Source organism: Pteropus medius, unplaced genomic scaffold, assembly GCF_902729225.1.
Source record: "Pteropus medius unplaced genomic scaffold, Ma_sr-lr_union100, whole genome shotgun sequence".
Classification (NCBI taxonomy): Eukaryota; Metazoa; Chordata; class Mammalia; order Chiroptera; family Pteropodidae; genus Pteropus; species Pteropus medius.
This window is the reverse complement of record NW_024355206.1, coordinates 6,077,664-6,104,768: the sequence shown is the minus strand read 5'-3', so window position 1 is coordinate 6,104,768 and position 27,105 is coordinate 6,077,664. Positions and strand designations below refer to the sequence as shown.

The 27,105-nt window shown below is 58.0% G+C and overlaps 1 protein-coding gene across 2 annotated transcripts; it reads left to right on the top strand.

The window, feature by feature from the left end:
• The first annotated feature begins 324 nt into the window (after positions 1-324).
• Positions 325-26,252, top strand: MINAR1 (membrane integral NOTCH2 associated receptor 1). 2 transcript variants are annotated; one of them, XM_039858353.1, is made up of 5 exons: positions 325-1,047; positions 1,738-1,878; positions 17,264-19,596; positions 23,241-23,492; positions 25,901-26,252. In XM_039858353.1, exons 3-5 carry the CDS (start codon positions 17,314-17,316, stop codon positions 26,096-26,098), a joined length of 2,733 nt encoding a protein of 910 aa, XP_039714287.1. In that variant the 5' UTR covers positions 325-1,047; positions 1,738-1,878; positions 17,264-17,313; the 3' UTR covers positions 26,099-26,252. The 2 variants fall into 2 exon arrangements, with proteins under 2 accessions (XP_039714287.1, XP_039714286.1); XM_039858352.1 differs by lacking the exons at positions 325-1,047; positions 1,738-1,878 and adding an exon at positions 8,430-8,534.
• Positions 26,253-27,105: the final 853 nt, after the last annotated feature.

Below are 27,105 nucleotides of genomic sequence, written 5' to 3'. Positions count from 1 at the left end.
CCTTGAACATATGAGGCGCACGATCCCCGGGAACCGGAGGGAGAAACACCCACAATGGACAGGAGGCCAGCGAGCGCCTGTCTCGTTTCTGCTCACGTCAGCACAGCGGCTCGGGAGCAGTGCACTTAGCAGAGAGCAGGGAGGCTGAAATTTCGCCGGGCGGTGAGGAGGCAGCGGGTGACCCGTGGGGACGGTCCTCACCTCCCCCGGGGCAGGCTCTGCTCCGGTAGCCCCCGGCCGGCTCACCAGCACAGCTTCTGTCTAAAGCCGTCGCTGAGGTCTGCTCTCCGCACGGGGCACCCTGTCCCGAGGGGGCACTCACTCCAAAGTGTATGTGACTGTGTTCTTGAAATCTTCAGTGCCAGGGAGGGCTGGTCAGTCAGGACGATCCAGAGGAACAGTACCAAGAGGATGTCCGTATGTATGATCGAATGATCGACTGATTGGCGGTGGCTTGATTGGTGGCTCGCTCAGTCACGGAGACTGAGAAGTCCCATGATCCGCCGCCTGCCAGCTGGAGCCCCGGGCACGCCGGTGGTGGAGTGCAGGCCGGGTTTGCAGGCCTGCGGACCCTGGGGGCCAATGCTGAAGGTCGCAGTCTGAGGGCAGGAGAGGCCCGATGTCTTGGCTCAAGCCATCCGGCACAGAAGTCCCACAGATTCTGCCTTCCTCCATTCTGGGCTGGTCCAGCCTTCAACTGATTGGACGAGGCCCGCCCACGCTGGGAGGGCCGTCTGCGGATCCAGTCGGACCGACACAAAATTAACGACGATGTTGTGTGGGCGGCCAGGGGCTCATGGCGGAGGGGGGACCAGGGCACACTTAGACCCGAGGACATTTCATACTATATATTAACAAGGCCGCCGCGAGTCTCTAAAAAGCGGATTGAAAAAAGCGTACTTTAAAAGTTCATTTCCCCCAGAGATCGTCATCGGATTGGCTCGTGGGCCCTCACAGAACGCCCACGTCCCCGTGTGTTGACTGTGACACGCTTCTCCTGGCTCTGGCTGCGTCAGTGGCGAGGAAGGCTGAGAGACTGACTCATCTGTCAGTTGGCAACAACACCACGCCCGGGGAGGGGAGTCTGCAAACAGACGGGGCGTGCGGAGTCGGGCGGAGGCCGGGGCAGCGTCTCGGACCCAGGGGCCGCGTTCCGTCTCGCAGGCTCGCAGGCTGCAGCGCTGGGTCCGGCTTCTCAGAGTCGGACTCGCTTCTCCCCAGCGGCCCACTCTGCTTCTCTCCTCGGCTTCTCCCTTCTTTCTTTTGGCTTCGATAACACTTTCTGTTTACATTTCTTTTCCAGTCGATTTTGATGGAGAAACTATAGATAGTATTTCCGTGTGTTCAGTGCCTACTCCTCATTTTTAAAAAAGTGCACATTTAACTATACTTAAAGAAGAATAAAGGCTATATATTTCCATTCCTGGCCTAATCACGGATAAGGGATTCGTGTGGTTACGCATCCGCCGAACACCCACCACGTTTTGTTATTATCTATAATTTTAGTTTTACCTTTAACACAATAATATCAGATTTTCAAGTAGATGTTTCGTTGAATTTACCGTATATTTTATCAATGTGTTTCACCGTCATTTCTTCCATTTCACGCTTTCTGTTTGTGTTCATGATAAAATAATAATAGGCTTTAAATAATAATAGGCTTTTTAATGAACTGTGAGTGATAAACTCGGTCTTTATGTGTTTTAAAATGTCTTTGTTTTTCCATTTCTCCTAAAGGAAGCTGTGGCAAGGAAGACCATCCTGGGCAGACACTTGGAATGGATCACTCGGTTTTCTTCTGGCTCAGTTATTGTTGACAAGACGTCTGTGGTCGATCTAAATGTCGGTCTAACCGGGAAATATGTCACCTATGTTTCTGTAAGTAATTCTTCAATTCAGGCAATTCTTCAAGTAGGCAAAAGTAAGTCGCTTCTTCATTTTCTGATTTCATATCTACCACCTTTTTTGTTGCTTTCTCTCTTTGTCCTTTTCCTCCACATTCCAGAATGGACGCTAAAGTTCGTTCCCCATAACGATGATTTTACCTCTGGCTCCATCAGTCTCACTCCTCATGTCCTGCTTCGACTGACCGGATGAGGCCCACCCGCACGGGGGCGGCCGTCTGCTTTACTCAGACTGCTGAGTTAGATGTTAACCTCATCCGAACACCCTCAGGGACACACGAAGAAGAACGTTTGACCAGATATCTGGGCACCCTGTAGCCCAGTCAAGCTGACACATAAAATTCACGGTCACACTCGGTGTGCAGGAAAAAAGGTTTCCCAGAGGTTACCGTGGGGCGTCCTGGCATGAGCTGCTCGCCGTATCTTGCACGAACCTAAGAGGCGAGGATGGAGGGAAGAGAGAGAGACTCGGGTGTGGAGCCCACGCCGTGAGTCTGGGAGACAGGAGCTGAGGGTCTGCGGAAGAGGGACGGGGAGGGGTGGCGGCTAAAGCAGGAACAGCAGCCAGGGCTGCGGGGACGAGGCCTCACGTTCCATGCTGGACAACGTGTCCTTTACCCAGCATGCAGTGAAGGGCTTACGCGAGGGAGGGACACGATTGGATCTGCATTGTAGAGAGGTCCCCGCCTGCCCCCTGTGCTGGGCGGACCGTCCGGGTAGTCCCTATTCACATGCCAACCGTAATGGGCTCTGGAGAGGCCACGGGACACTCGCGTCTGTGAGAACCGTCGAACGCAATCCAGCTCTTATCTGCAGTGACAGCTGGAATCGGGCCGTGGGTCCAAGTCAGCTAGGTTGGGGTCTGCTTCGGTCCCCATGGGGGCAGGGCCCCCTCCTCTTCTACTGTAAATGCCTTCAAGGTCAGACAGTCTTGGAGTTGTGCACAGTGTCCTCCATTCTGCCTCCTCCTAGGTGATGACAGCTTGGTTCTATAAGCCAAGGTATACACCAGCGTTTCAGGTAACAAAAGCCAGGCTGCATGTTTGTGGGCCTAGGTCCTGAGACTGGATATTGCTACCAATTGGATGGTCCTGCCGTTGTGGGCCTGGGCTTTAACGAAGTCCTTTTAGAAGGTCCGGGTGTGGCTCAGATTTCTACAGTCTCCATTTTTGTGTTTTTTCCTTCAGTAAAGAAGGCTTTTTGCTTTGGTACAGGGACTTTAGGCAACATTTGTTCACAGCGAACAGGCCCCGAACAGTGGGCTTACGGCACCATTCCAGTCTCTGGTGGAGAAAGATGGAAGACGTGCTGTGGGCTCATTTCTCAGATCTGCTTCCTGGAAAGAGGGGTTGGGAGCGGAACGGGAAAACCAAGGTCAGCGCCCCGGTTCCTCACAGGAAACAGAGGCTGCAGACAAGGGCCTAGGTTTCTAGATAAGACTGAAGTTCCACGAGGACGGCCTCGCCCTTTGGATGAAGTCCTCCTAGCGACTCGTTTTCAGAGTAGAGAGACTTAGCGTTTTGGGTCCCGGGCTCCCTTCCACTTTTTCTCATGAAAAGACAGTCCTTGTGCCTCGGGCCCGTACCGGCGACCCGGACCCTCGCAAGGGTGATGACGCAGCGCTCCCCTCGCAGCGACAAGTGCACGTCACTGAGGAAATCCACGTCAGCGCTGAGAAGCCATTAGTGTGCGTGGAGCAGAAGGTGGCCGTACGGCCTCCCACCTCTCCTGCGAACGAACGTCGTGTCCACGTCACAAACCTCGCCTGCAGTGAACTGTATGTGCGGGCAGTGAGTGATCTTTACTTCGCCTGCAGTTTCGTGCATTTGTCAGGAAAGCTGCCTGGTGTCCGTGGAGGCCGCGGTCGCACGCTGACGGCGCTGACGACTGCGAGACTGTGCTGCGAGGCGGCGACGGGACGGCGGTGTGGACGGCAGCGCCCCTGCTCGGAATCGCAGGCGGGTCCCCTCGTCTCCCTCTTAAAGACGCGTCCTCCTTGGCGCAACAGTTCTCAACGAGGGCCGAGCGTGGACCGCGCCTGCGGCACCTGCGAAGCGGCTGGGCCCCAAGGGCAGGTTCCTCTTCCGAGGCCGCAGGCTTCCGACTGCAGTGCCTGGCTCGCGTCCAGCTTCGCATGGGGGCTGCCACCCGAAGGGCTTCTCGTCCGTTCGAGACCCCTCTCTGGCGCTCCCCCGCACCCTTTCGTTCGGCTGCAGTGGGTGAGGCTAGAATTCTCCGTTTCCTGCCGTAGGCCCAGGGGCTCCCTGTCTGCCCGCGTCGTTTCTCTGCAAGACGGGTCCCTCAGTCTTCTCTGCATGGCATGGATTTTTTCCCCCCGTTTTCAAAAGTAAGGAGCAAGCACGCTCAGCAGGGCCGACGGGACACAGGCCAGGCTGCGAGCAGACGGGAGCCCTGCCCCTCAGGCCACTAGGTGTGACGCTCTGGGTTAAAAACTGGTTCTCAGTAGATATGTGTGCATTATCGAAAACACTCGCAGGAACTCGAAAAATAGCTGCTTCGTAAGGATTTCGAACACGGCTCGGCAGCACCGCTGACGTGGCTGATCTGCATTTTCTAGGAAGTCATGTTTTACTACACGAACATAAACTTCGGCCCAGTCCCGGAATTATCATACACTCTAAATGAGTGTCGTCCAAGTTAATGAGGTTTTACTGCTGTGCTGAGTGCAAAAGCAGGAACTGGGAAGAGTAGAATCAATCACGTGGTTGTCCTTGGAGATAAAGCACGGGAAAACTAGGAGCTGCTTATGGGAATGGGCGGCGGTGGGGAGCCTGACTGCGTTGCTAACACACAGCTGCATCTGAAGTATAAATGTAGGATTTCAGATGTAAAAGAGCTTAAAGATCATCCTACCTGCATTTTTCATTTTGCCAGTGAAAAATGGCATCGAGGAGGCGAAATGATTTGTCCAAAGCCACACCGAAAAGCTAAGAGCCCAGACCAGATGTGACTCAAATAAGACGCTCAGGTGTAAACCGGCTTTTGAAAACATCCCGGTGAAGGCTGCCTTTCCTGGCTTCAGCATGGCGTGCCAGTGACTCCGCCCCGCCCGGCCCCACGCTCCCCAACCGCCAGCTCCATAGAAATGACGGAAAAGGCGTTTTAAAAAGTGGTCACCCTTCTAGACAACGCTGGATGCCTTCAGTCTAGAATCTGTGAAGGTCCCTGAACAAGGAGTGCGGCCGGGAAGCCAGCAGGGAGGAGAGGGCGCAGGACGCCAGGCACAGAGAGCCGGGGACAGGCCAAGGCTGCTGCTCGCTGCGCACGGGGGGAGGAGCAGAGGCAGGAGGGAGCACTGGGCGGTGGCAGCAGGAACCGTGTTGTCCCCCGTGAGAGCAGTGAGTGCGGCACTTGGTCTACAAAGGACAGGCAGAGCCCTGGGGTGGCCGGCGGCCGCTGGCAGGGCAGGGGACGCGTGGCCCCGATGCATGCCCCGAGCACGGTGCGACTGCGGGAGGTTCCCTCACCTCCCCTCAGGCCAGCGGCGGGCCGGCTCACTGGGAGTCTCGGCTAACAAGATGCGAGCACAACCGAGAGTCCACAAACATTTAAGAGGTCTAGATGGCCGTGTCCAGGGGGACGCTGGACTCACCCCTCCCACAAGCAGACCCCAGCACGCACGCACACACGCACACCGCGGCCCTGCGGGAACCCTCAGGGCCTGAGGAGCCACTGGCACCGTGGTTCACGCACGGCCCCTCCACCCCGTTGGGCAGGGAGGGTTCTGTTGGGGGGGCGGGCTTTGGTCAGCCTGCGAGGTGGCTGCCTGCAGTCTTTTGCTTCTGGACAAAAGGAGCAAGAAGGGACAACATGGCGTCACCACATGCACCCGGCCTCCCCCCGCCAGAGCTGCTCTGGTCTCAAAACCGCCTGCCACACAGCCTGTGCAGAGCCCGCTTCTACATCGGGCCACTTTTCCAAGACTGGGAGAGACCGCTACTTTGTCTAATTCATGTAAACAAATGTAGAAAGTCAAACAAAATGAAAAGACAGAGGAATATCTCTCAAATGAAGGAACAAGAAAGATCCACCAGAAAATAAAACCCTAAGGAAACAGAAATCGGTAACTTGCCTGATACAAAATTCAAGGAAATGGTCATGAGGGTGCTCACTAAACTTGGGGAGAACTTTGATAAAATATATAAGAACCAACCATCAACAAAGTGAACGGACCACCTACCAAATGGGAGAAGATGTTCACAGATGATATACCCAATGAGGGGTTACTATCCAAAAACATATAAAGAATTCATATACCTTAATGTCCACCCCCCCAAAAAAAACTCCAAACAATCTGATTAAGAAATGGGCAGAGGACCTGAACAGACATTTCTCCAAAGAAGACACACAGATGGACAACCGACATAAAAAGATGCTCAACATCACTAATCATCAGGGAAATGCAAATTGAAACCACCATGAGATGTCTCCTCACACCTGTCAGAACGGCCGTCATCAATAAATCAATAAATCACAGTGCTGGTGAGGCTGTGGCGGAAAGGGACCCCTTGTGCACTGTTGGCGGGATTACAGATTGGTGCAGCCACGATGGAAAAGAAGATGGAGGTTCCTCAAAAAATTAAAAATAGAACTACCTTATGACCCAGCGATTGCACTTCTGGGTATTTATCCTAAGAAATCCAAAATACCAATTCAAAAAGTTATATGCACCCCATGTTCATCACATTATTATTTACCACAGCCAAGATATGGAAGCCACCTGAACGCCCACGTGTGGAAGATTAAAGACGCCGTATACGTATACAACGGAATATTACTCGGCCATAAAAAAGGATGGAATCCTGCCATTTGCAACAACGAGGATGGACCTGGAGGGTATGATGCTCAGTGGAAAAAGTCAGAGAAAGACAAATACTGTATTACTTCACTTATATGTGGCATCTAAAAAAAAAAAAACCACCAAAACAAATGAATTAACAAAACAGAGACAGACCCACAGACGCAGAGAACAAGCTGATGGCTGCCAAAGCAGGAGTGGAAGGAAAAAGAAGTTCAAAAAAAATAAGTAAATAAAATCCCGGGCAAGGTAGGATGCATCCAATTTTATTCCCATCCTGCCCTCTCCAGAGAGGGGCTGGAGCCTGCCTCACAGCAAGGTACTGAAGACGAATGAATTTAGGAACTGGGGCTGCGGCCTCTGGGAAGACAGAGCTGTCAACGCATGGCCCTGATCAGGCGGTATTTAAAGTATCCATTTATTCGCAGGTTCACTTTTAGAGGTTGTCGCCAGCCACATCCCGGCAGGGTGGCTGGGACTGAGATCTCGTCCCCTGGGGCCTGCTCAGACCACAGGTAGGAAGCACCACCAGGGACTGGAATCTGGGCTGCGCCGGAGGAAAGCCACGCACCCAGCCCAGGGATGCTGCTCCGCAGTTCCGCTCCGGGCTGCGGTGCGGGTTTTTCTTTTGAAATGGGACCCCGCGGTTGTGAAACTGCATTGTTCTTAACGAGGCGACCCACGGTGCGGTTCCCGCGATCTCCTCCGGCCGCGGGGACCGGATCTGTGGAGACAGTGGCGCGCAGGCAGCTGCTGCGTTCCAGCCCCACTGCAGCGCGCAGGGTGACTGGCAAAGGCCGCCAGCTCTGATGGATGTATCCAATCTGACTTTCGGAAACCCAGCCCAGTTGGCCTTGGTGTGTGTGTATTTGTGCGTGTTTGGGGAGGGAGTGGTCACGTGACCACCAGTCTCTCCAATCTGGGTGCCAATTAAGCCGAGTCCAGCCAAGAGGGAACATCAGCGAGCTAAGTGACCACCTTGTCCCCCCACCCTCCCTTGCAAAGGGCTGCGGAGTCCGAGGCTCGGGAGGACGAGCCCAGCGCACGCGGAGAGAGGCGAGGGCACCGCGCGCCCCTGCTCGGCCACTGGGGGCCGCAGTCACCTTCAGCGTAGAGAGTGGGGAGCCGAGCCCGGCTGGCTGCTCTGGCCGCCGCTCTCTCCAGCGCGCAGCCTCCGCTGGCTCTGCCCCCGGCGCTGCGGCCGCGACCCGGGACCGCGCGGACGTAGCCTTCTCGGAGCTCTGGCGGCGCCCGGCTCGCGCTCCGCTGGCGGCAGCCTCCGGCGGGGCACCCCCTTGGCGCGCCCGCCGCGCCCCTCCCGGGGCCCGCCCCTCGGCGCCCAGGGCGCGCGCAGTCGCCGCCTGTGCGCCCTGCCAGCCTGCGCGCCCCGGCAGGCGACGATGGGGAGGCCGAGCCCGGCTCTCTCTCGCCGGTTCCCCGGCCCGCGCTGCTCACCGCCCCGAAGCCTGTGACGTGGCGGCGCCGGCGGAGACACAAAGCCCGAGGCTGTGGGCGCCCGGGGGGCCGGGGCCACGTCCCGGGGTCGCCGCGCGCCCCGGCGCCATGCGAGCGGGTGCTGGCTGCCCGCTGCCCGGGGGGAGACTGCGCGCCCGCCCCGGCCGCGGTGCGTCCGCCCCGGCCCCGGGCGCGGCCAGGTGGGCGTCACGCAGGTGAGGGCAGACCCTGAACCGGGCACGGCTGCAGGCGCCCCGGCACGGAACCGCGGCCCGGGAGGCGGGGACCGGCGGGCATCGGAGGCCGTGCGGGCCACGGCGGGCCGGCGCGCACCCTGCTCCGCGGGAGCCTCGGAGGTAACTTCGGAGAGCCGGGCCGGGCAGGGGGCGGGAGCGCACGCGCGCGACTGCCAGTGCACGGTGTGGGCGCCGGCGGAGCCCCCCGGCCCTCTCGGCTTGGGGACGCTGCGGGCCGCGGGCCCATTCTGCTGCGCTCTGGGTGGCGGTGGAAGAGGTGTGTGTGTGGGGGGGCGGTGGCGGGCTCCACCGAACACGGAGGAGGGATCAGGGGTTCGGACAGAGAAACAACGGAAAAGGACCATGCACTTGGGGCAAGTTTTCATGGCTGCAAATCCACTTCTAGAAAACGGCATTTTGAGGGTTAAACGTGCCAGCTGTGCGTGCGGGGCCTGGCACGTCAGAGGCGCGGAGTGAGATGGAGAGCGGGACAAACCCCAGGCGGACGGCCGGTGCATCCGGTTCTTCACCCGAGCTTTCCAGCCGGAGCGTGGTTCTTCCCGAGGAGAAGGCATGTTCAACTTCGCTCTCCAGAAAACACGGAGGCCGGGCGCGGGCGTGTCACTCACATTCCGTGGGGCTCCGGCGCAGGCAGCATTCTCCACCTGCCCGCCACGCTCCCCGGGGCTGCCAGACCCAGCCAGAGCGTCCCTCGTCTGCTCTCCGCGGCGCCAGGGCTTCCGGTGGCATCTGAGCAGCTTCACTGTGCAGTGCGCGCCCCGCCTGGCTGGCAGGGTGGCGGTGCTCTTGGCGTCTTCTCCGTGAGATTCGGCGAAGACCTAGGGGAGTCTCTTCCATACACAACAGAGGTCTGTCTTAAAGGCTTCAGACTATTTCTCTTGAGCATGGGCGTCGTCACTGGGAGGTGGCAGAGTCCATGCTGCCGCCCTCATGGCTGTGACCCGGAGCTTCAGGGCTGGCCTGGGCTGGGATTCCACGCTCCCGCGTAGAGCCGCCAGGAGGACTCCGCAGCAGTGGAGGTGGCCGGCTATGCACCCCCGCTTTCTCCAGCAAGCGAGCTGCTGCCACCCCCCACACCCCCAGGTGAACTGATGGGTAAATGCCCCTCCCATCTCCATGACCACCAGCATGGATGGAGTCTGCCCTGCAGGTAGGAGCCAGTAGACTGCTGTGGTCACACGCAGACTTTTACAGTGAGCTCGGGGCCACCGGCTCACTGAGCGCCTGGCAGCTGTCTTTGGGGCTCTGTCGAAACGAGAAGGAGGTCGGAGCTAGGCGGCCTGGTGCTGTGGGCACGCTGGTACAGCTCCCTTTCATGGGCTTGCTTCTTGCTGCTCAGAGGGAGGCAGGCGGGAGGAGGAGGGCAGTCCGCAGAAAGAACAAGTCTAGAGATTTTCTCAGGTTGCTGGTGCCTGGAGGGAAAACCTTAAACGTCTGGTAAATAGTCTGATTTTTATCACGTGTGTCTGAGAGGTCTGTATAGATCTGCGGCCATGTGACAGTAAGCGTCGGTGGCCAGGGAAAGAATACGTCAGTTTATTTGCATTCCGATGAGTCTGGCGAGGAAGTGTCCAGTGGTACTTAGTACTTGGAAGACAGACGAAGGCTTCTTTGCCGGTGGGGTCCTTTTTGAATTTCACGTATGTATAATGCCATCTTTCCCGGCCAATGCTAGATGCAAAACTGGTGTGACTTTGCAGCTTCTAAAAGCCTTCGCATTTAGTAACTCCAGTACTCCCCGAACACATCCACGCCCCTGTGACGTTCAGACACCTGCACACCCCCGTCCACGGCGCACACAACCAGCTGGGGCTTTCTCCCTCAGGATCCCCCAAATAAGCTGTCTCTGGAACCTTGACAAATGTGAAGCAGAAACCAGTTTTGCAGCTGCGGCTTTGTGCCTGCCGGGTGGGGACCTGACACCGGGGAGGAAAAGAAAGGCCCTGCGAGGCTCCAGCCACGGTGTGGGGTGACGTGTCTCCTCACACTCGCTGGGACGGGGTCCCAAGTTCCGCTGTCTCTACGTTGCTAAAGCTCACTGCCACGTGAATCTAGCTTGTGGAGCTCACCTGCAGGCTCGGGGTAAACGAAAGGAAAAAAAGAGAAAGAGGGTGCGGAGTTGGGAGACGGGCGGAGGCAGCGGGCGCCGGCCTCGGCAGCGCCCCGAACTCGCCACCTGAGCCCAGGTTACTAACTTCGCTGCGTGTTTATTTTCACCTGTACAGTGAGAGGGCATCAGAACAGAGCATTAAATTCCCCTGCTCTCCCTCTTTCGAGAATAGGACCTTTGCATTTCCTATGGCAGCGCAGTGTATGGAGCGGCTGGAAGAGGGCGGGGCACGCGGCCCGCTCAGCTCGCGCCCAGCGGGGGTCCCGAAGCCCCTCGGCGCGGGGAGTCGCTGGAAGGCTTCTCCGAAGCATGCGGCACATCCCGTTTGTGTCCGAGGGCGAATCCTGCGGTTACCTAGCTCTGTGTCGCAGGCTGTCACACACCTCTCACTGGCCTGCCGTCCCCCCTGGTGGCCAGCCAAGGCCTGCATGGGGGCTCCTGGAGGACAGCGACCGTTCCGGCCCCAAATCCCCCACATCCCGCGAAGGGCCGCACGTCAGTGGTGCTGGGCAGAGCTTGCTGAGTGGGTGAGGGAGGGAGGGGGGAGGAGTCACGAAGGACCCAGTGCAGGAAGGGTGGGGGCTTTGACCTGTTTGTCGCTCTGTCGCCGGCGCCCACAACACTGCCTGGCAAAGGCGGATTTTGGTTCACCGTAAAAAACCCTTTAAACTCGTTAAAGTTCTTGACCGGAAACTGGTTTGCTGTGAGAAGGCCTAAGCAACACAGGTGTGCCACATAACACGGCCCGCCCTGACCGAAGCAGCACTCCAGAGCTCGGGGTGACGCTGGCTTTGCGTTGCTGCCTGTCAAAAGGGCAGCACCGCCTAGGAGGGCCAGCGGTTGCTCAGACTGGCGCTTCGTGGGGATCGGGACCCGAGTGTGAGCGCCACAGTGAGACACGTGGTTGTCAGTGTTGCTGGCTGCAGAGCGCATTCGGTAGTGTGTCCAGGTCAGTCTTTTAGAGAAGCAGCCATGCTAACCGAAAGCCTGACATGTAAGCCACAAACCACTGGTTTCAGCGTCTGGTGTTCACTGATAGAGGAGAAATGCCCATTAGAAGCCAGATAATAAAACGAAGGTGCTTGGTGAGCATGGACTTAAAGCCAGGGGAGTTAGTGGAATGAGCCGAAGGCCAGTGTCACAGGGCAGTGACGTGCCGACGTACCCGTCTCTAACGAGCTTAGAGAACTGCCCGCTGACTGGACTCCACGCTATGTGCACGCATCGTTCAATGCCCTCCGTGGAGTGTGTTTTGTGACCAAGCTTCGTGTGTGATTTCTCGGGCGCTTAGTTAAGCCAACGCGAGCCTCTCTGACAGCCTCTTCCCCTCGGCTGCCTGAGGACTGCACATCGCAAAAGCTGTGATGACCAGCCCTCCGCCGCCATCCCTACCTCACGTGTCCTCCTCAGCGTGGGCGCCGTCCATCCTTCCTTCCTGCCGTTCCTCTCGTTCCAATGGCTGACGTGCGGTGGCCGCCACACTGTGGCCTCGGTGGTGATACTGGCGTTTTGAGAAAGAAGTTTCATGCAGGATGCTGAACATGCACATTTCATGGTGACTTCAGGAACACAGCTGAGAAAATGAACCGGAAAAGGTCAGCAGACCAGTAGGGACCGGCAGGGACAAAGGGCTTTGGAAAATTGGAGAAGCCCGGTGGCTGACAGACAGTTGGGAGAAGGCCAGGCAAGAGAACAAGGGACGGGGCCTGTCTACAGAGTTAAGCCGAAGAAAACGGGAAGTCGCCTGTCAGTGGGACGCAGGACGGGGTGTGGGGAGTGAGGGGGGTCGGGGGGCTGCGGGCTCTCCCTCGGTGACCCGTTGCCATGGGAGCCCTTTCACGCTGTGCGATGTCGGGCCATTTGCTGGTCTGCCTCCCCCAGTAAACTGTACGCCCCTGGAGGAATGGGACGTGCCATGTGCCGTTTGTCCTGGTGACCAGCATAGTGCCCGGCACAGCTTGGGCGGTTCGATGAAGCTGTCGGGTGAAGGAGGGCGTGACCGTGCACTGGGACATTCAGAAGGCCCTGTGCAGGGCTGCGGGGTGTGGGGGGTGGCTCTCCAGCCGCCGCAGGAAGGAGACACATCTAATGATTTGGTCCCCACAGCCTCGGTTTGAGTCAACAGAGCCGTGTGACCACGACAAGACCGTGAGCTGAATGACGGTGTCTAGAATGAGGACAGACTTCTGGTCTTTCCAGCCTTCAGAACAAGGAAGCTCAGCTTGAGAAGCACGTGAGCCAACTGGAAATTACGTAAAGAAGGGCCGTGGGCACCAGCACCGAGGCAGCTGTCCTCGCGTCAGCCGTCGGCCTCGCTAGAGCCTCTTGGGGGTCTTTATGGATCCAGGTTCCGGGCCTGAGCCTCGGGCTGTCCCCGGCTGAGTCAACGAGTGTGCCTCGAAGCCACGTCCCCATCACAGGGAGGAGAGGGGGCCGGGTGGGGTCCTGAGCCGGGACTGGAGAACCGTCTTCAGTGCTGGAGAGCTGCCCGTCACAAGGGGCCGAGCCCTGTGTGTCCTGGGCAGCAGGGCTGGGCCTGGCGAGCAGAGAGTGGCTTCCTGGGGACGTGGACAGTGGCCACTGCTCCCTGCCTGGGCCGTCATGCCCGCCTGGCTCACGTCAGGGCTGCCGTGAGCTCTGGGAAGTGCAGGGGACAGGACAGGGTGGCCTTCCATGCTCCCAGGGTTCTGGGAGGTATTGCAGGGTCAGCACTGTGAGCGTCACCGCTTCCCATCATCCTCGGCTGCCAGTTAACAGAGGGCCTAAGTGACAGGCTGGGCGCACCAGACCCTGCGCTACCAAGTAGGGCAAAGCGTCTGTCGGCCGAGGGGGCCTGCGCGCCTTCCAGTGGGTCTACCTAAACATGAGAACGTGGACGGGGGGCGCCGTCCTTCCTTCTTCATGTGCACTGGGGTCGGGGCCCAGCCCTCTGGTAAAGGCCCCTGTGGTTGCCTGAAAGATGGGCCAAATATGTCCACGCCCAACCCTCGGAACCTGTGACTGTGTTACCTGACGTGGCAAAAGGGACTGTGCGGATGTGCCGAAGCATGCTGAGTGGGGGATCACGCCAGAGTATCTGCTGGGCCCCATGGACCCACACGTGTCTATAAAGTGGGACGAGGAGGCAGGAGCGTTGGAGAGGAACACGTGACTGTCGGCTCTGAAGACAGAAGAAGGGCCAGGCGCCCGCAGGAACCGGAAACGCCGGGAAACAGACTCTCCCCTCGCGCCCCTGGAAGGGAGGCGGCCGCTGGCACACGGGCAGTGGCCCAGAGAACCATCTTGGACTTCTGCCTCCGGAGCCCCGAGAGGGCAAACAAGGGCTGTGAGCGACTGTGTTTGCGGTCATTTCTCACAGCAGCAGCAGGACACTAAGGCAGTTCAACCTCTGTGATGACCAACATCTGCCACCCGAGTGTGGGGAGGCACCAGAACGGGGTGCCCGGGAGAATCTGGTCAGATCTCTACCTCGGTCAGTGCTCCCCGAACCCTGAAACTCTGCCCTCTCCACACTGAACCCACGGAGCCCAAGGGGTGTGTGCCCTCCAGTCTGGGAAACACGGCAGCGAAAGTTCGGCACTGTCCCGCACGAGGCACATCGTCACACCCAGTTCATACGGTGGCCGCACGCAGGATCTAGCATATGCGTTTGGGTTTTCACTGAAATGAAAACAGAACAAAACAGAAAAATTTACCTGCCGGTTGTCTTCCCTTTATCTCTATTAGGAAATCACATATTCGGAACGTTTAAGTAACATGGGTCTGAAAGGAAGAAAAGAATAGAGATGATTATTATTAACATTTCAGTACATAGAGGGGGTGTGTGTGTACACAATTGGATATATTACAATATGCCATTCGGTAGCATGCTTTTTCACTTAGGAACATGTCACTAAAGGTCAAACACGTCAGTAAACACATTTCTGCAACATGTTCGTTAATGCTACACATCGCTTCAGCATCTCGATGCACTATTTTATATAAACAATTAATAGAAAGGTTATTGCTGATTTTTTCTTAGCATGAGCAACATGGAAGAAAACGTATTTGTAGCACTTTTTTCTACAGACGTCTGATTATTTCCTTTACAGAAATACTTAGAAGTATGGATTCGTTTTATTTTTAAAATATGTGTATTTTAAGTTTTGCTGCTGATTACTTCTCGCAACAATCAAACTTGTACCTCTCCAACGACATGTATGTACACATGCTGTGCGCACACGCACACACATATGTGTTCCACGGTGGGTTCGCTCAGCCTCCAGAGGTTTCAGGCAGATACTTCTCCATTGTTCTCTTGAGCCTGGAATTTCTCCAGCCTCAGCTTCCTCATTTGTCCTGAACAGACTGAAGACCGCGGCGCCCTTCCTCTGTGCCGTTCAGGAACCCCCAAATTTCAGCTGTGACAAAAAAAGACTCAGGTTTGGCACATCACTTGTGTTCCCTTTATTCACTTCAGGAGATGCTGGGCCTCGGCTTTCCAGAGCTGTTTCCGGACCAGGGACTGGTGGCGCTGTAGCCATGCTAAGCAGAACAACGGGCCGGGGCAGCCTCGCGGGGGCGTCACGGGTCTCCAGGGAGGCTCGTGGCTGGGAGGCCCCCGTAGCTCCCAGGGCTGCTGGACGTCCCCGGGCCTGCCAGAGCGCAGCAGCGGGTGTGAGGCGGCCTGCGAGGCCGAGGTGAGGGATCAGGTGGAGCTCCGGTGAAAGCGCCTGTCGCCTGAGCGTGACGTCGGCGTGGCGACTCGGAGCAGCTTTCCCTCGGCCGCACTGGCTCACCCGCGCTGCCTTCTGTGCCCGTGTGTTCCCTTGACGTGCAAGTGTGACAGACTGTCCTGCCCATAGCAAAGCAGGTCACCTCGCACGGTGTCTTCCTCAGCCGGTGCGATGGCGGGGCGGCTCCCGGGGTGCGTTCCGGGCAGGATGGAGCCGCTTGGGGCTCCGTTGCCTTGTCCACACAAGACCCAGACTGTGGCGTCTGCGTGTCCCTGCAGCATCCGGGCAGAGCACGTGCCCGTGCATACGGCAGTCCCCTGGGACACTGCCCTCGGGGCGGAGAGGGGACCTGGCCGGCAGCGGCTGGCATCTGACCCAAAGGCAAGACGCTGTTGCCCACGGGAAGGGCCCGGGCCGCTGAGCAGCCAGTCAGCGAGAGGTCGGCTGTCGGCTGCCGTCTCTAAGCAGGTGGCCCGGGGGGGTGGAGTGGGGGCCACCTGTGGAATCTGGTATCTCCCTGGCCTCTCAGGACCTGGTCTGCGTTTGTCACCAGGGAGCTTTACTTCCCCTTATAAAATTCTGTTCACTTTTGCTTTGACGGTTTCGATTTTCCCATCCAAGAGTCATTTGTCCTTCCATTTCGAAGTGAGGTTTACTATCGTTTGGTGATTATAAAGTAACCTGTGTTCACTGTAGGGATTTTAGAAAAGATGAAGTATTACAAAGAAAAAATAAAAATTATCTATAAAAAATCAAATAACAATGACAGCTGAAGGGGTAGGGGCATGGAGAACTTACCGGGGAGGTGGGAACGTCCCGGCTCTTTATATGGTTTTGGTTTCTACCCATTTGCCAAAATGTCAGCAAATGCACTTAAGATTTGTGGACTTCACCGCACGTAACTCTCACATTAAAAGAAAAACTGTAAACAGTGACTGAAGTTGGGTTAATGATACGCATGATGAGATGTGTAGAGGAAAGATGCACGTATGCAATTTACTTTAAAAAATACGATGGCTCGCGGAAGGACAGAGGGGTAGAATGTGACGAAGCAGAGGAATGTTAACGGGAGAATCCGGACGGTGGTATGCGAGCGCCCTCCATAAAATTCTTTCCACTGTGCTGTATGTTTGAAAACTTGCATAATACAATATTGAGGTTCAGACTGCTAATTTGGAAAAAAAAAATCCATATTTACAATCCAAATGGAACCACCCTGGAATAATGTACATTTTAGTGTCCATTATTTTCCTGCATTTTCATTTCCCAGAATATATATTATAGAATTAAGATCTTACTCCATACGCAGATTATATTTTTTCGCTCAATATTGTATCACAGTTTTCTTTTGTCATAAAAAGTCTTCATTGTGTAGTTGTCAAACCGACATATAATTTACGTGCAGTAAAGTACATCCGTTTTAGCAGACGGTTTTATGAGTTTTGGCGAACGCGTACAGTCAGGTAATTACCACCCCAATGAAACGATTCTATCGTCCTGGAAAATCTCTGTGCCCCTTCATAGCCAGCCCCCGGCGGCTGCAAATCTGTTTTCCGGAATGTCGCTAAGACGCAACTGTGTAGTGTGCGGCCCGGACTCCGGTGCCCTGCGAGGAATCTGTCCCTCGTTGCTGCTGAGCAGTGTTCCGCGGTGGGGCTGTCCACTAACTTAATTTTAACGTTTGTGCGAAGTCACACATCTCCTAACGTGCTTCATTTCTGCGTTCCCCCATCGCTGAACTATCTCAGGTTTTATTTTTCGCTATATAGATACCGCTATGGTGAACATCTCTGTGCGTCAACCGTGGTCACTGACCATTTCTTCGAGGTAGAATTCTGGGAAAGAAACTGCAGGGTCGTACGTTACAAATATTTGTAAAGCTCTGACTACATTATTAAAGTTTCCCTTGCATTTCTTCATGGGGCCCACGACAGGCTTGCCTTCAAACTCCACTGCGGTCTATAACCTCTTCTCCCCGCTCTTTCTCGATATTGTCGCTGCAGACCTGGTTCAAAGTTCCAGTGGCCTCGGAGAGCCTTTGAAAGCCTAAAGCATGGAGGCCGGTCAGGACACCTCTGTCTTCCTGGTGAAGGTGCTGGAGGAACTGGACAGCAAGCAGAACACCGTTTCCTACCAGGACCTGTGCAAGTCCCTGTGCGCCCGCTTCGACCTGCCGCAGCTCGCCAAGCTGAGGAGCGTGCTCTTCTACACGGCCTGCCTCGACCCCGGGTTCCCCGCCACGCTGTTCAAAGACAAGATGAACTGCACCGTGAACCACCAGCAGTCAAAGAAAATCATGGTGGCGGCAGACATCGTGACCATATTCAACCTGCTGCAGATGAACGGCGGGGCCACCAGGGAGAAGCTGCCCGGTGGCCGGCCGAAGGCGCGCAAGGAGGCGTCCTGTGAATCGTGCCGGTCGGACGCCGAGGTCTGCGGCGCGGCCGAGTGCGAGCCCCTCGACTGCGGCCGGGGCGACAGGCCCTTCGGCCGGGGCCCCCCCGCCCGGCAGCCGTCCAGGGGCTGTGACGCGGGCTGCCGGGACTGCCCGCAGTTCGTGCCCGCCACGGAGCCCAACTTCCTGCTGGGCGTGGGCAGGGAGGCGAAGGCCCGTGCCGCGTCCCTGGACAGGCTGCAGGCCCTGGCCCCGTTCCCGGTGGGCAGCCCTCGGCCCTGCGAGATGCAGAGAACCTACTTCCCCATGAATCTCGACAGCGACTGCGCCTCGGACCAGTTCTCGCTGCCCAGCGCCCCGGGCGTCAAGGACACCTTCGTCTCCGGCGACGAGCCCTTCGTGGGCCAGTCCTGTGTCCAGAAAAGGAACATCTTCAAAGAGGACTTTCACAATTTGATGGCCGTGTCCCCTGGCTTGGCTGGCCGCGCTCACGAGGCAGAGGGGGCGCGTGGGGAGCCCCAGAGCCGGAAGGAGCCCCACAAGACACCCTTCTTTAATCACAGCTTCGAGATGCCCTACAGCAGCCAGTACCTGAATCCCGCGTGCTCCCCCGTCCCTGACAGAAGGCGGGCGAAGCATGAAAGCTTAGACGACCTTCAGGCCTCCACGTACTTTGGACCCACTCCCGTGACGGGGACCCAGGACGCCAGGCGCTGTCCGGGGAGGCCCAGCAAGCAGACGCCGTGGCCGGCCAAAAGCTGGAGCCTAAACGCGGAAGAAGTCCCTGACTTCGAACGGTCCTTTTTCAACAGGAACCCTTCCGAGGAGAAGCCGCGCTACCCAAGTCCCAGCGGCCAGTCGCCCAGCTTCCCAGCCCCGGACCGGCGCCCGGCTTACCTCACGCCACAGGATCCACAGCTGATGCGCCCCGTCGGCTATGTGGCAAAACCCGGCGGGCTCAAACCTAAAGAGATCTCGGCCCCCGCCGACCTGGAGAAGCACGAGCCGGTCAAAAAGTTCAAGGACAAGAGCATCGGCTGCACGGGTGGGCAGCTCAGCTCAGACACCAGCAGCGTGGGCACCCAGACCGAGCAGCACGTGCCGGAGCCCAAGAAACGCAGGGACCTGTGTGCCTCGGGGCAGGGCAAGTACGCGAAGCAGTCCGATGACGACTCGGAAATCGTCAGCGATGACATCAGTGACATTTTCCGATTTCTTGATGACATGAGTATCAGTGGCTCGACAGGAGTGATACAGTCATCCTGCTACAACAGCACGGGGTCCTTGTCCCAGCTTCACAAGTCGGACTGTGACAGTTCACCGGAGCACAACATAGTGAAAATCGCCAACGGGCTTCCTGGCAGCAAGGGAGAAAAGGGAAACCGGCCTGAAAGCAGCCACCACTCGGAAGAGGAGCTGAAGACCAGTGTGTGCAAACTGGTGCTCCGGATCGGCGAAATCGAACGGAAGCTCGAATCACTGTCGGGCGTCCGCGAGGAAATCTCCCAGGTGTTGGGCAAACTGAATAAGCTGGATCAGAAGATGCAGCAGCCTGAGAAGGTGAGCGTGCAGGCAGATCTGAACTCCTTGACCAGCGAGGCTCCATCCGACGAGAGCGCCTCACCCCGGGTGTTCCGTGCACACAGCGGCTCCCACGGGCCCAAACTGGAGAACAGCGCCGACTGGTGCTGCTCAGATGCCAGTGGGAGCAACAGCGAGAGCCTTCGCGTCAAGGCCTTGAAGAAAAGCCTCTTCGCCAGGCCGTCCTCGAGGTCGCTGACGGAGGAGAACAGTGCCACAGAATCCAAAATCGCCAGCATCTCCAACTCGCCCCGGGACTGGCGCACCATCACTTACGGCAACCGCGTGGGCCTCGGCGAGGACGAGGCCAAGGACGGGGGCCCTGGCGAGAGCAAGGACTGGCATCGGAAGCCCAAAGAGGTAACTTAAACTCGAGCCCACGTTCCCGGGCAGCGTGGCGCACTCCCGAGCGTCGACTGTGACAGCTGTCGTGCCCGGTCTGGCGGGCCTCTCGCGCTAGGCCGCTGGGACGGCGCGGGTAGGTGGTTGGGCGGGCGGCGGGGAGGAACACAGGACTGCGGGCTTGCCAACGGGAAAGGGTGGTTCGGGCGCCGGACGGGGGTGCGGGCCCAGGCCGTCAGAGTGGGGCGTGGGCAGAGCAGGACGCGGCAGCAAGGGCGTCGCTGTCCTTTCCGAAGCAGCAGGGCGCGGGTGAAGGACGGGGCGGGTGGCGTGAAGCGTGCGGGCTCACACGTCCCTCCACGGACTCCGCTGCGGGCATGGCGCTGCTTTTCAGCAGCCGGGGCGTTTGCACCGTGAGATCGATAGATGAGGCGTCGGGCAACTGTTCCCAGTCACACCGCCCACGGCCGCGGCTCTAAGACGCTGTCCTCCTCCGCTTCGTAGTTTTGTCCTGCACGGTCTCAGGACCCCGGGCGCTTGTGCATCTTTCTAGCTGACGTCCCCTGACTGTCCTGGAGGGAGCGCACACCCCCCCAATCCCTCTCGTCTCGTGTCCCCCGAAGCGAGGAGGGCTGTGTCGGGGGGCCGCGTGGCTGCTCTTCCTCATTCTGACTGGGTTCCACGTGAGCCCTTTCTGGCCGAAGCGGTACGATTTCAGTCTGTTGCTTATCTCGTTCCCTCCCCTGATTTCAAAGGCCGGGGGACAGACCAGGGGCCTCCGCGGTCTCAGAGGACCGAGCCGTCGGGAGGGAAGGTGGTGGGGGCTGCACGCACGCAAAGCCAGAAGAGGAAGCTGGCTGCTCCGGTGGATCCAAGAAGGAAAAGCTTGGGAAACTGGGCTCTAAGGATGTTTTCGGGGTCCCAAGTTGGGGAAAAGACTAAATTTAAAACCTGACTTTTTTTCTGATCCCAAGGAAACCTCTGCTGTCTGTGCTGGCCACCGCTCTGTCCTCTGTAGCCACTTTTTGAGAGAGAGCAGAGTGTAGTCTATGCCACTGCTCTGAGGAGAGGTCCGGCCCCGGTCCCTCTCCTCCGGTCACTGTCGCTGTCCCCGAGCTGCTGGCATCGGCCAGCTGTCTGGTGCCCTGAGTCTTGGTTAGCACTGAAAAGTAGCCATGTAGAGGACTCAAAAGGTTAGGGGCTTCGACGGAAATATCAAGTTCACTGAACTCGCCAGGACTCCAATCTATGCCATGCCAAATCCTCGTAGAACCAACAGAAACAGCCAGAAGCTTAGGAAAGATCTTGCAGTGCCGAGCCCAAAGTCGCTAATTTTTGGCCCGAGTCATTCTCACTTTGTCACCTCCTGTGACCTCATTTCTCCCTCCTGGTAGACAGTGCTCGTCAGCTCTGGGCGGGTGACCAGCCCCGCCTGCCGTCCAAGCTTTGGTCCCACATCCACGCTGCTCATGGCCAGTTCCCCAGATGTCCACCCACGTGTCAGAAGGTCCCGACCAGGCTTTTCTGTTCCTTCAGAGCCAGTGTCTCCTCCCGCTTTCCCCATTTTGGCACTTCCCTGAGCCGAAGAGGCTGCTCTGGTCTGTGACCGCTCACATCTGGTTCAGCACCAGACCCTGTGGGTCTGTCCTCTCTGTGGGTTGCACCTCTGCCTCCCTCTCCGTTTAAACTGCGCCCCCTCCACGCAGCCGAGGCCCTTAGCTCGTCCCAGCTGGGATCTGGGCACAGTTATGGGGTCTCCTCCCTCATGTCCCCAGCTTCCACGCCATCTCATGGACCTCTGCTGCACGCACGGCCCTAAACTTCCGCTCTGGGCATGCGGTGCCAGGCCTTTCAGACCCCGTGAAGTCCCTGTCCCCTCAGAAGGAACGCTCTGGTCCCCCAGACAGGGCCGTGCTCAGATCTGATGAGCCGTCAGAAATGCCACGCTCATGCGCCTGTGACCAGTGCTGAGCGTCCCGCAGGGCCAGGCCCCACGCCTCCGTCCGGCCTCTCCTCCCGGGTTCGTCCATCAAGACGTTTTGTCCCCTTCTCCGTGCTGACCTGGGTCCCAGGTTCCCATCGAGGCCTCTTAATTCATCGGCCTCTGAAATCCTTCCGAGGTTTTAGCGCTGCTCCGATGTCTGGCCCTCAGTCCCATCTGTTCAGACACAGGAGATACCTGTGAATTCTTCAGAGCCTGTCCGCGTGTGTCCTGACTGCCACGTTGGACACGGTGCCTCGGCAGAGGAGCAGGGGGCGGGCGTGTGTGCAGGGAGGTTCCCTGTCTTAGAAATGGGGACAGGCTCAGACCCTGACTCTGCTGCTTCCTGGCTGCGTGACGCCAGGTCAGTCTCTTACCCTCTCTGACCTGAGCTTCGCATACATAATAGGGACAACAGTGGCTACGTCCCAAGGCGTGGGACGTTGTGGGGAGGGTGAACCGAGATGAGGCCCGATCCGCACTGAGCACAGCCAGCCCTCGAGGGCCTGTAACTGCGGCGGTGGCTGCTCTGGTCCTTATCATTGGCGTCTGCCCTGCCCCCCAGATCTGGGTGGCGGGGCTCATGCCATGGGCAGCTCTGCGGGTTTTGGGGCACCGTGATGAGCAGGATGAACGGAATCGGTGCTGCCTCTCAGAAGGTACTTGGCTTTGATGAGTTAGAAAGTAGGAGGTGGTCTCGATTTTTCTTCGGGTCTGGCAGAGTTCACCCTGCTTTTTCTGCAGCCGTGGTGGTCTAGAAGCCTTAAAGGGTGTGCGGTCTGGGCCTACGCTTCTGTTCCCAGCCTGCGTGAGATGCACGTGCATGTGCACACACACACACACGCACTCATACACACTCACACGCATGCACACACGCACTCACGCGCACACATGCACGCACACGCATGCACGCACACCCTCGCGCGCGCGTGCACACACACACGCACATTTGCCCACACGAGACACCTTCACTCACTCTCCTCTCTTACTCGTCAGCACTCACCTGCGCTCATGTCTCGTGGTCACTCCCCCTGCACTGCTCACACACACACCCCCTTCTGCTCTGCCTTCCCTGCATGGCTTCATGTTGCTGCTGTCAGCCCCTCTGACAAATATTGGTGCAGTGCCTTCCACTTGGGGGAGCGATTTTTCCGGAGCGAGGGGTTAGGAGAACACCTTCCTACCTGCACACTGCACTCGATCTTGAAGGCCATGCACGTGTCTCTGGAGGCTCCCGACATGTGTTTTCTGGCTTGGCTTCTCCCTTGCAGAGAAGCAGCGTGTTTCCAGAGGGCTCTTGGAGAGAGAGTCCCACGTGTCACTCCTTGGTATCAGGTAGAAGCTAGAAAAAGGAAGAGAGGCAGAGATGGTGAGCAGAGATTGTCTGCAGCCAGGTGCTGAGGCTCCGGCTCCTGGTGGCTGTGTGCTCGGGGCAGGTCACTAACCCTCTCTGGGCCCCACCTCCCGGGAGGCTTGGTGACAGCGGTGCCAGTGTGAGGCTTGGACAGGACATGGGCTCCCGGCACGCGGGGCTTAGCTCATGTTTGCACTGTCACGGTCACAGGCTAGCCCTGGACACTGCGGCCAGCACAGGCGCGTGTCCTTGGTGCAGCGCTGCGGCTGCCGCCCCCGGGAACCCGGCGGGTCCGTGCACCTTTCTGCTCTTCTGTGCCCCCTGCAGGCGGACAGGCAGTACGACGTCCCCCCCCAGCACCGCCTGCCCAAGCAGCCCAAAGACGGCTTCCTGGTGGAGCAGGTGTTCAGCCCGCACCCACACCCCGCCTCCGTCAGGGCGCACGGGAACAACCCCCTGTACACCAACATGCGGCGGACTGAGCTGGCCGAGGTGAAGCGCGGCCCACCCTCCTGGACCGTTGAGGACTTCGCCCGGAATGCGGGCGACAAGGGCAAGCTGACTGCCCTGGACCTGCAGGTGAGCCTCTGGCGGTGCCGGGTGTGGTGGTGGTGGGGGAGCCCAGGGCACTGGGCGGATGCAGGAGGGGACCACGGTGGCCGAGACCGGCCTGTGCCCACACCACCGAGCTCCCTGGCCCCGCCGTGCAATTCTGAACTTGAATGAATCAGAACGGAGAGCCGGACGGGGGCGCCGCTGTCTTGTTATCAGCTCGTGCACGCCTCCGTGCTGCGTTGGCTTTGGCCGTCGTTTGCTGACGATATGTTTCAGACTCCGTACTGAGTGCAGGCTCTCGCGTCTGCGCACAAGACCTGCGCCGGACTGTTCCGTGAAGCACGAGCTGACTGCCCCTTCCACACGCAGCACGTGGGAGAAGCCCATGTGGGAGCCGAGCTACGGGCAGGTTTCCATAGGGAGCGGCCACAGGTGAGAGCCGCCCCGAGCTCCGCGAGTGCGGCTGTGCTGGGGGCGTGTGGTCTGCTCACCGCCGGGCTGGGCTGGGCTGTGCCCACACTTCCATCGTGGTGGCCGCTCTCCCTGGTCCCGTTCCTGCTGCCTCCATCTGTTTGTCACTGCTGGAGCACAGGAAGCACCTGTCCCCACCTGTGGCCTTAGTTTTGTGGGCGTCGAGGCCACAGTCCCCATGGGGCCAGACTGACCACGCTGGGTTCCAACCCTGGGCACCCCGGCCGTGCTCACCTGGACCCATCCCCTCACTGGCCTGAGCTTCGGGCTCCTCACCCGCTGAAGGGGCAGAATGACAACCACTCTGCAGGGTGGCTGTGAGAAGTGACAGGGCTCGCATTAAGCTAAGAGGCATTTAGGGGCCGATTAAAGGACGCAGAGATCAGTCAACTGGGCAGGGTGCTTTGGACGGCAGTCTCTCGCTGCCGGGCGTGGTGGTCTGGAGGCAGGAGCTGCCACGGTCCCCTTTGGTTTTCGGATGAGGACATCGAGGCCCCAAGAAGCTCAGTAGGTTGCCCCGCCCATGTCGGATGAGTCTGCATTCACCTTGGACCCCCCGAGCGAGTCTTCCACTGCCCTTCCACCCGCCCCCCGCTTCTTCTGTTGGTCAGAGTGTAGTGGAGTCACGTCCCCAAAATGACTGCAGTGACACGCGTTTACACTGGGCCCTGCGTGACGGCGAGCGTGGGCCAGGGCAGCTCTGGCCGGCCCCTGACAGGGAGCTTGTGGTGGCAGCCACTCCTCGCATGGTCTGATCCCGTGTGTACTGCATGTCACTTGTCCCTTTAGGCCACTTCCTCTCCTGTCACCGTCCAGCTGGCAAGGGTTGGATTCTCGTGCAGGTGGGTTCCTGTGCAGCTTTGCCGTGGTGTCTCACGGTGTCGCATGGAGCTCCGTGGGCGTTGGCATATCACGGAGGTGTGACTGCTGGAATAATCAACGTTTTGCCAGGCTCACGATGACCTCGGAAGGGTCGGGTTAGATGCCTGAGTCGGAGATGGAAAAACATCTTTTTAAAGTTTGGGGATTTAAAGTTCGGGGGAAGGAGGCTGGGACATTTGGCCCCTACAGATTCATGCCGCTTTAATGTGGCAATAGTTATAGATGTAAAAGCAAAATTATAAAAAATAAAGGTAGAGCCTCGGATTAGAGAGCTTCAGGTGACATCAGGTATAACTGCTTTTATGTGACACACATTATTAAATGCTCGTCACGGAATGAGCACGCTGCCTTCCTTTACGGAAACAGATGATAAACATCCCGGGGAATGGGCGTCACGGGCCGGGCAGGTTAAATGCGATGTTTCTCCTGCATGCAGTTCATTGATCCCGGGGAACCCGGGCGACAGATGTCATGGGGTCTCCCTCCGGGAACGGGCACCTGGTGTGGGGACAGTCGGCCGTGCAGCTGCAGACCTTGGCGTTAAGCAGTGGCCTGTGCTGCTCAGAAGGGTGTTTGAAATTGAAATATTTCATGTTTCGTTTGCACTGCTTATCCGGGAGGTGCCCTTTAATTTCCAGTAGATGCTTTTCTGAGGAACCGGGGACTGAATCAGAGCGATGAGATGGCCTTGCTTCAGACAGCTCCGTTCTCAGGGGCTGCCAGTGGGGAGCATTTTCCAGGGAGAGGGTTTTCCAGGGAGAGCGTTTCTCGGCGGGGCCATCCTGGTCTTGGTTGGCGCCCTTGCATTTCAGGCGTGTGAGCCTTGGCTCTGTTTTGCTTGCTCATCGACAGAAGACCCATGTCATGTTTTCTAGGTCAAAACATGACATCTGTCGTAGGGGAGGTGCTGCGTGGGGGCCGCGTCCCAGGCAGGGGCTTGTGGCCAGGGTGGGACGCGCGGCCAGCTCTCCCCGCCGGCTGCAGGCCGCCCTCGGCTGCTTCGGGGGTGACGACTGTCAAACTGTCTTTGACCCGGTTCCAAGTGTTCACCGCGTTGCTAACGCTCGTCTCCCTTTTAGACGCAAGAGTCTCTGAACCCGAACAACTTGGAATACTGGATGGAAGACATTTACACCCCGGGCTACGACTCACTCCTGAAGCGTAAGGAGGCCGAGTTCCGAAGAGCCAAGGTCTGCAAGATGGCGGCGCTGATCGCGGCCGCCGCGTGCACGGTCATCCTCGTCATCGTCGTGCCCATCTGCACGATGAAGTCATGAGCTGGGCGCCGCCGCCCCGCGGGCGCTGACGGTGTCGTCCTCTGCGGCCGCGGCCACTGGCAGAGACGGCGATGACGCCGCGGGGCTCGGCTGCGCACGCGGAAGGCGGGCCTGGAAGCTCGCGCGCCGCAGAGGGACCTACCTGCCTGAGACCCGGGGGCACCTCTAGAGGGCAGCAGCTTTCCCTGCCCCAAGGAGGCGGTGAACGTCCTGTGGTACAAACTGAACTCCAAGCAAAAACAAAACAAAACAAAACAAAACAAAACAAAACAAAACAAGAGTGGCGAACATCGATGAGAGTCTTTGCATTTCGATGACGTTTCCGGGCGGGGAACGTGTTACTCAGACGATGTTTCCCGCACAGCTTTTGGGGAGGAGCCGAGGGAGATGGCGAGCCGGGAAGGAAACAGGGCCAGTGCCATTTCCCTAACGTTCTTGGACCGCTGCAGGCAGAGTGACAGGGACAGTGGCCGTGAGGGGTCAGGTTACCAAAAAACGTTATGAGTGAAAAGATAAAAAAAAAATAAAGTAAAATAAAAAAAAAGCTTCTGGCTTTCCGCGCTGGCCCATCACTATGGTCTTTGTGGAAACACTCTGTCTTCCTTCTTGGTGCCCACGGTAGGAATGGGCCAGGGCTGGCGTGAAGTGAGGTCTCCCTGCTTGACGGGCCAAGGAAGTCAGGCCAGGAGGCCGTCCTGTCTTTGCCGCCAGGAGCGAGAGAGCTGCACGCTGCAGGGCGAGGTCAGTGTTGGGAAACCGTAGCCGCCCCAGAGCGTCCCCCGTTCTCGCGTGGCGCGTGGTTCCGTTCCCTGACCGTCCATCTCCTGGCGGGACCAGAATGCTCTGCTTCCCGCTCCTGAGCTGAAGAGTTTGGAACCTGTCCTTGTGCCTTGAAGAGTAGAGACAGCGGCTAAACTTTGACATTCTAACTGTGACCCACGGTTTGCGTGCACCACTGATAGAAGCCATTCCCAGTGGCTTTAAAGGCTCTGAAAGCTTGTCGCCAA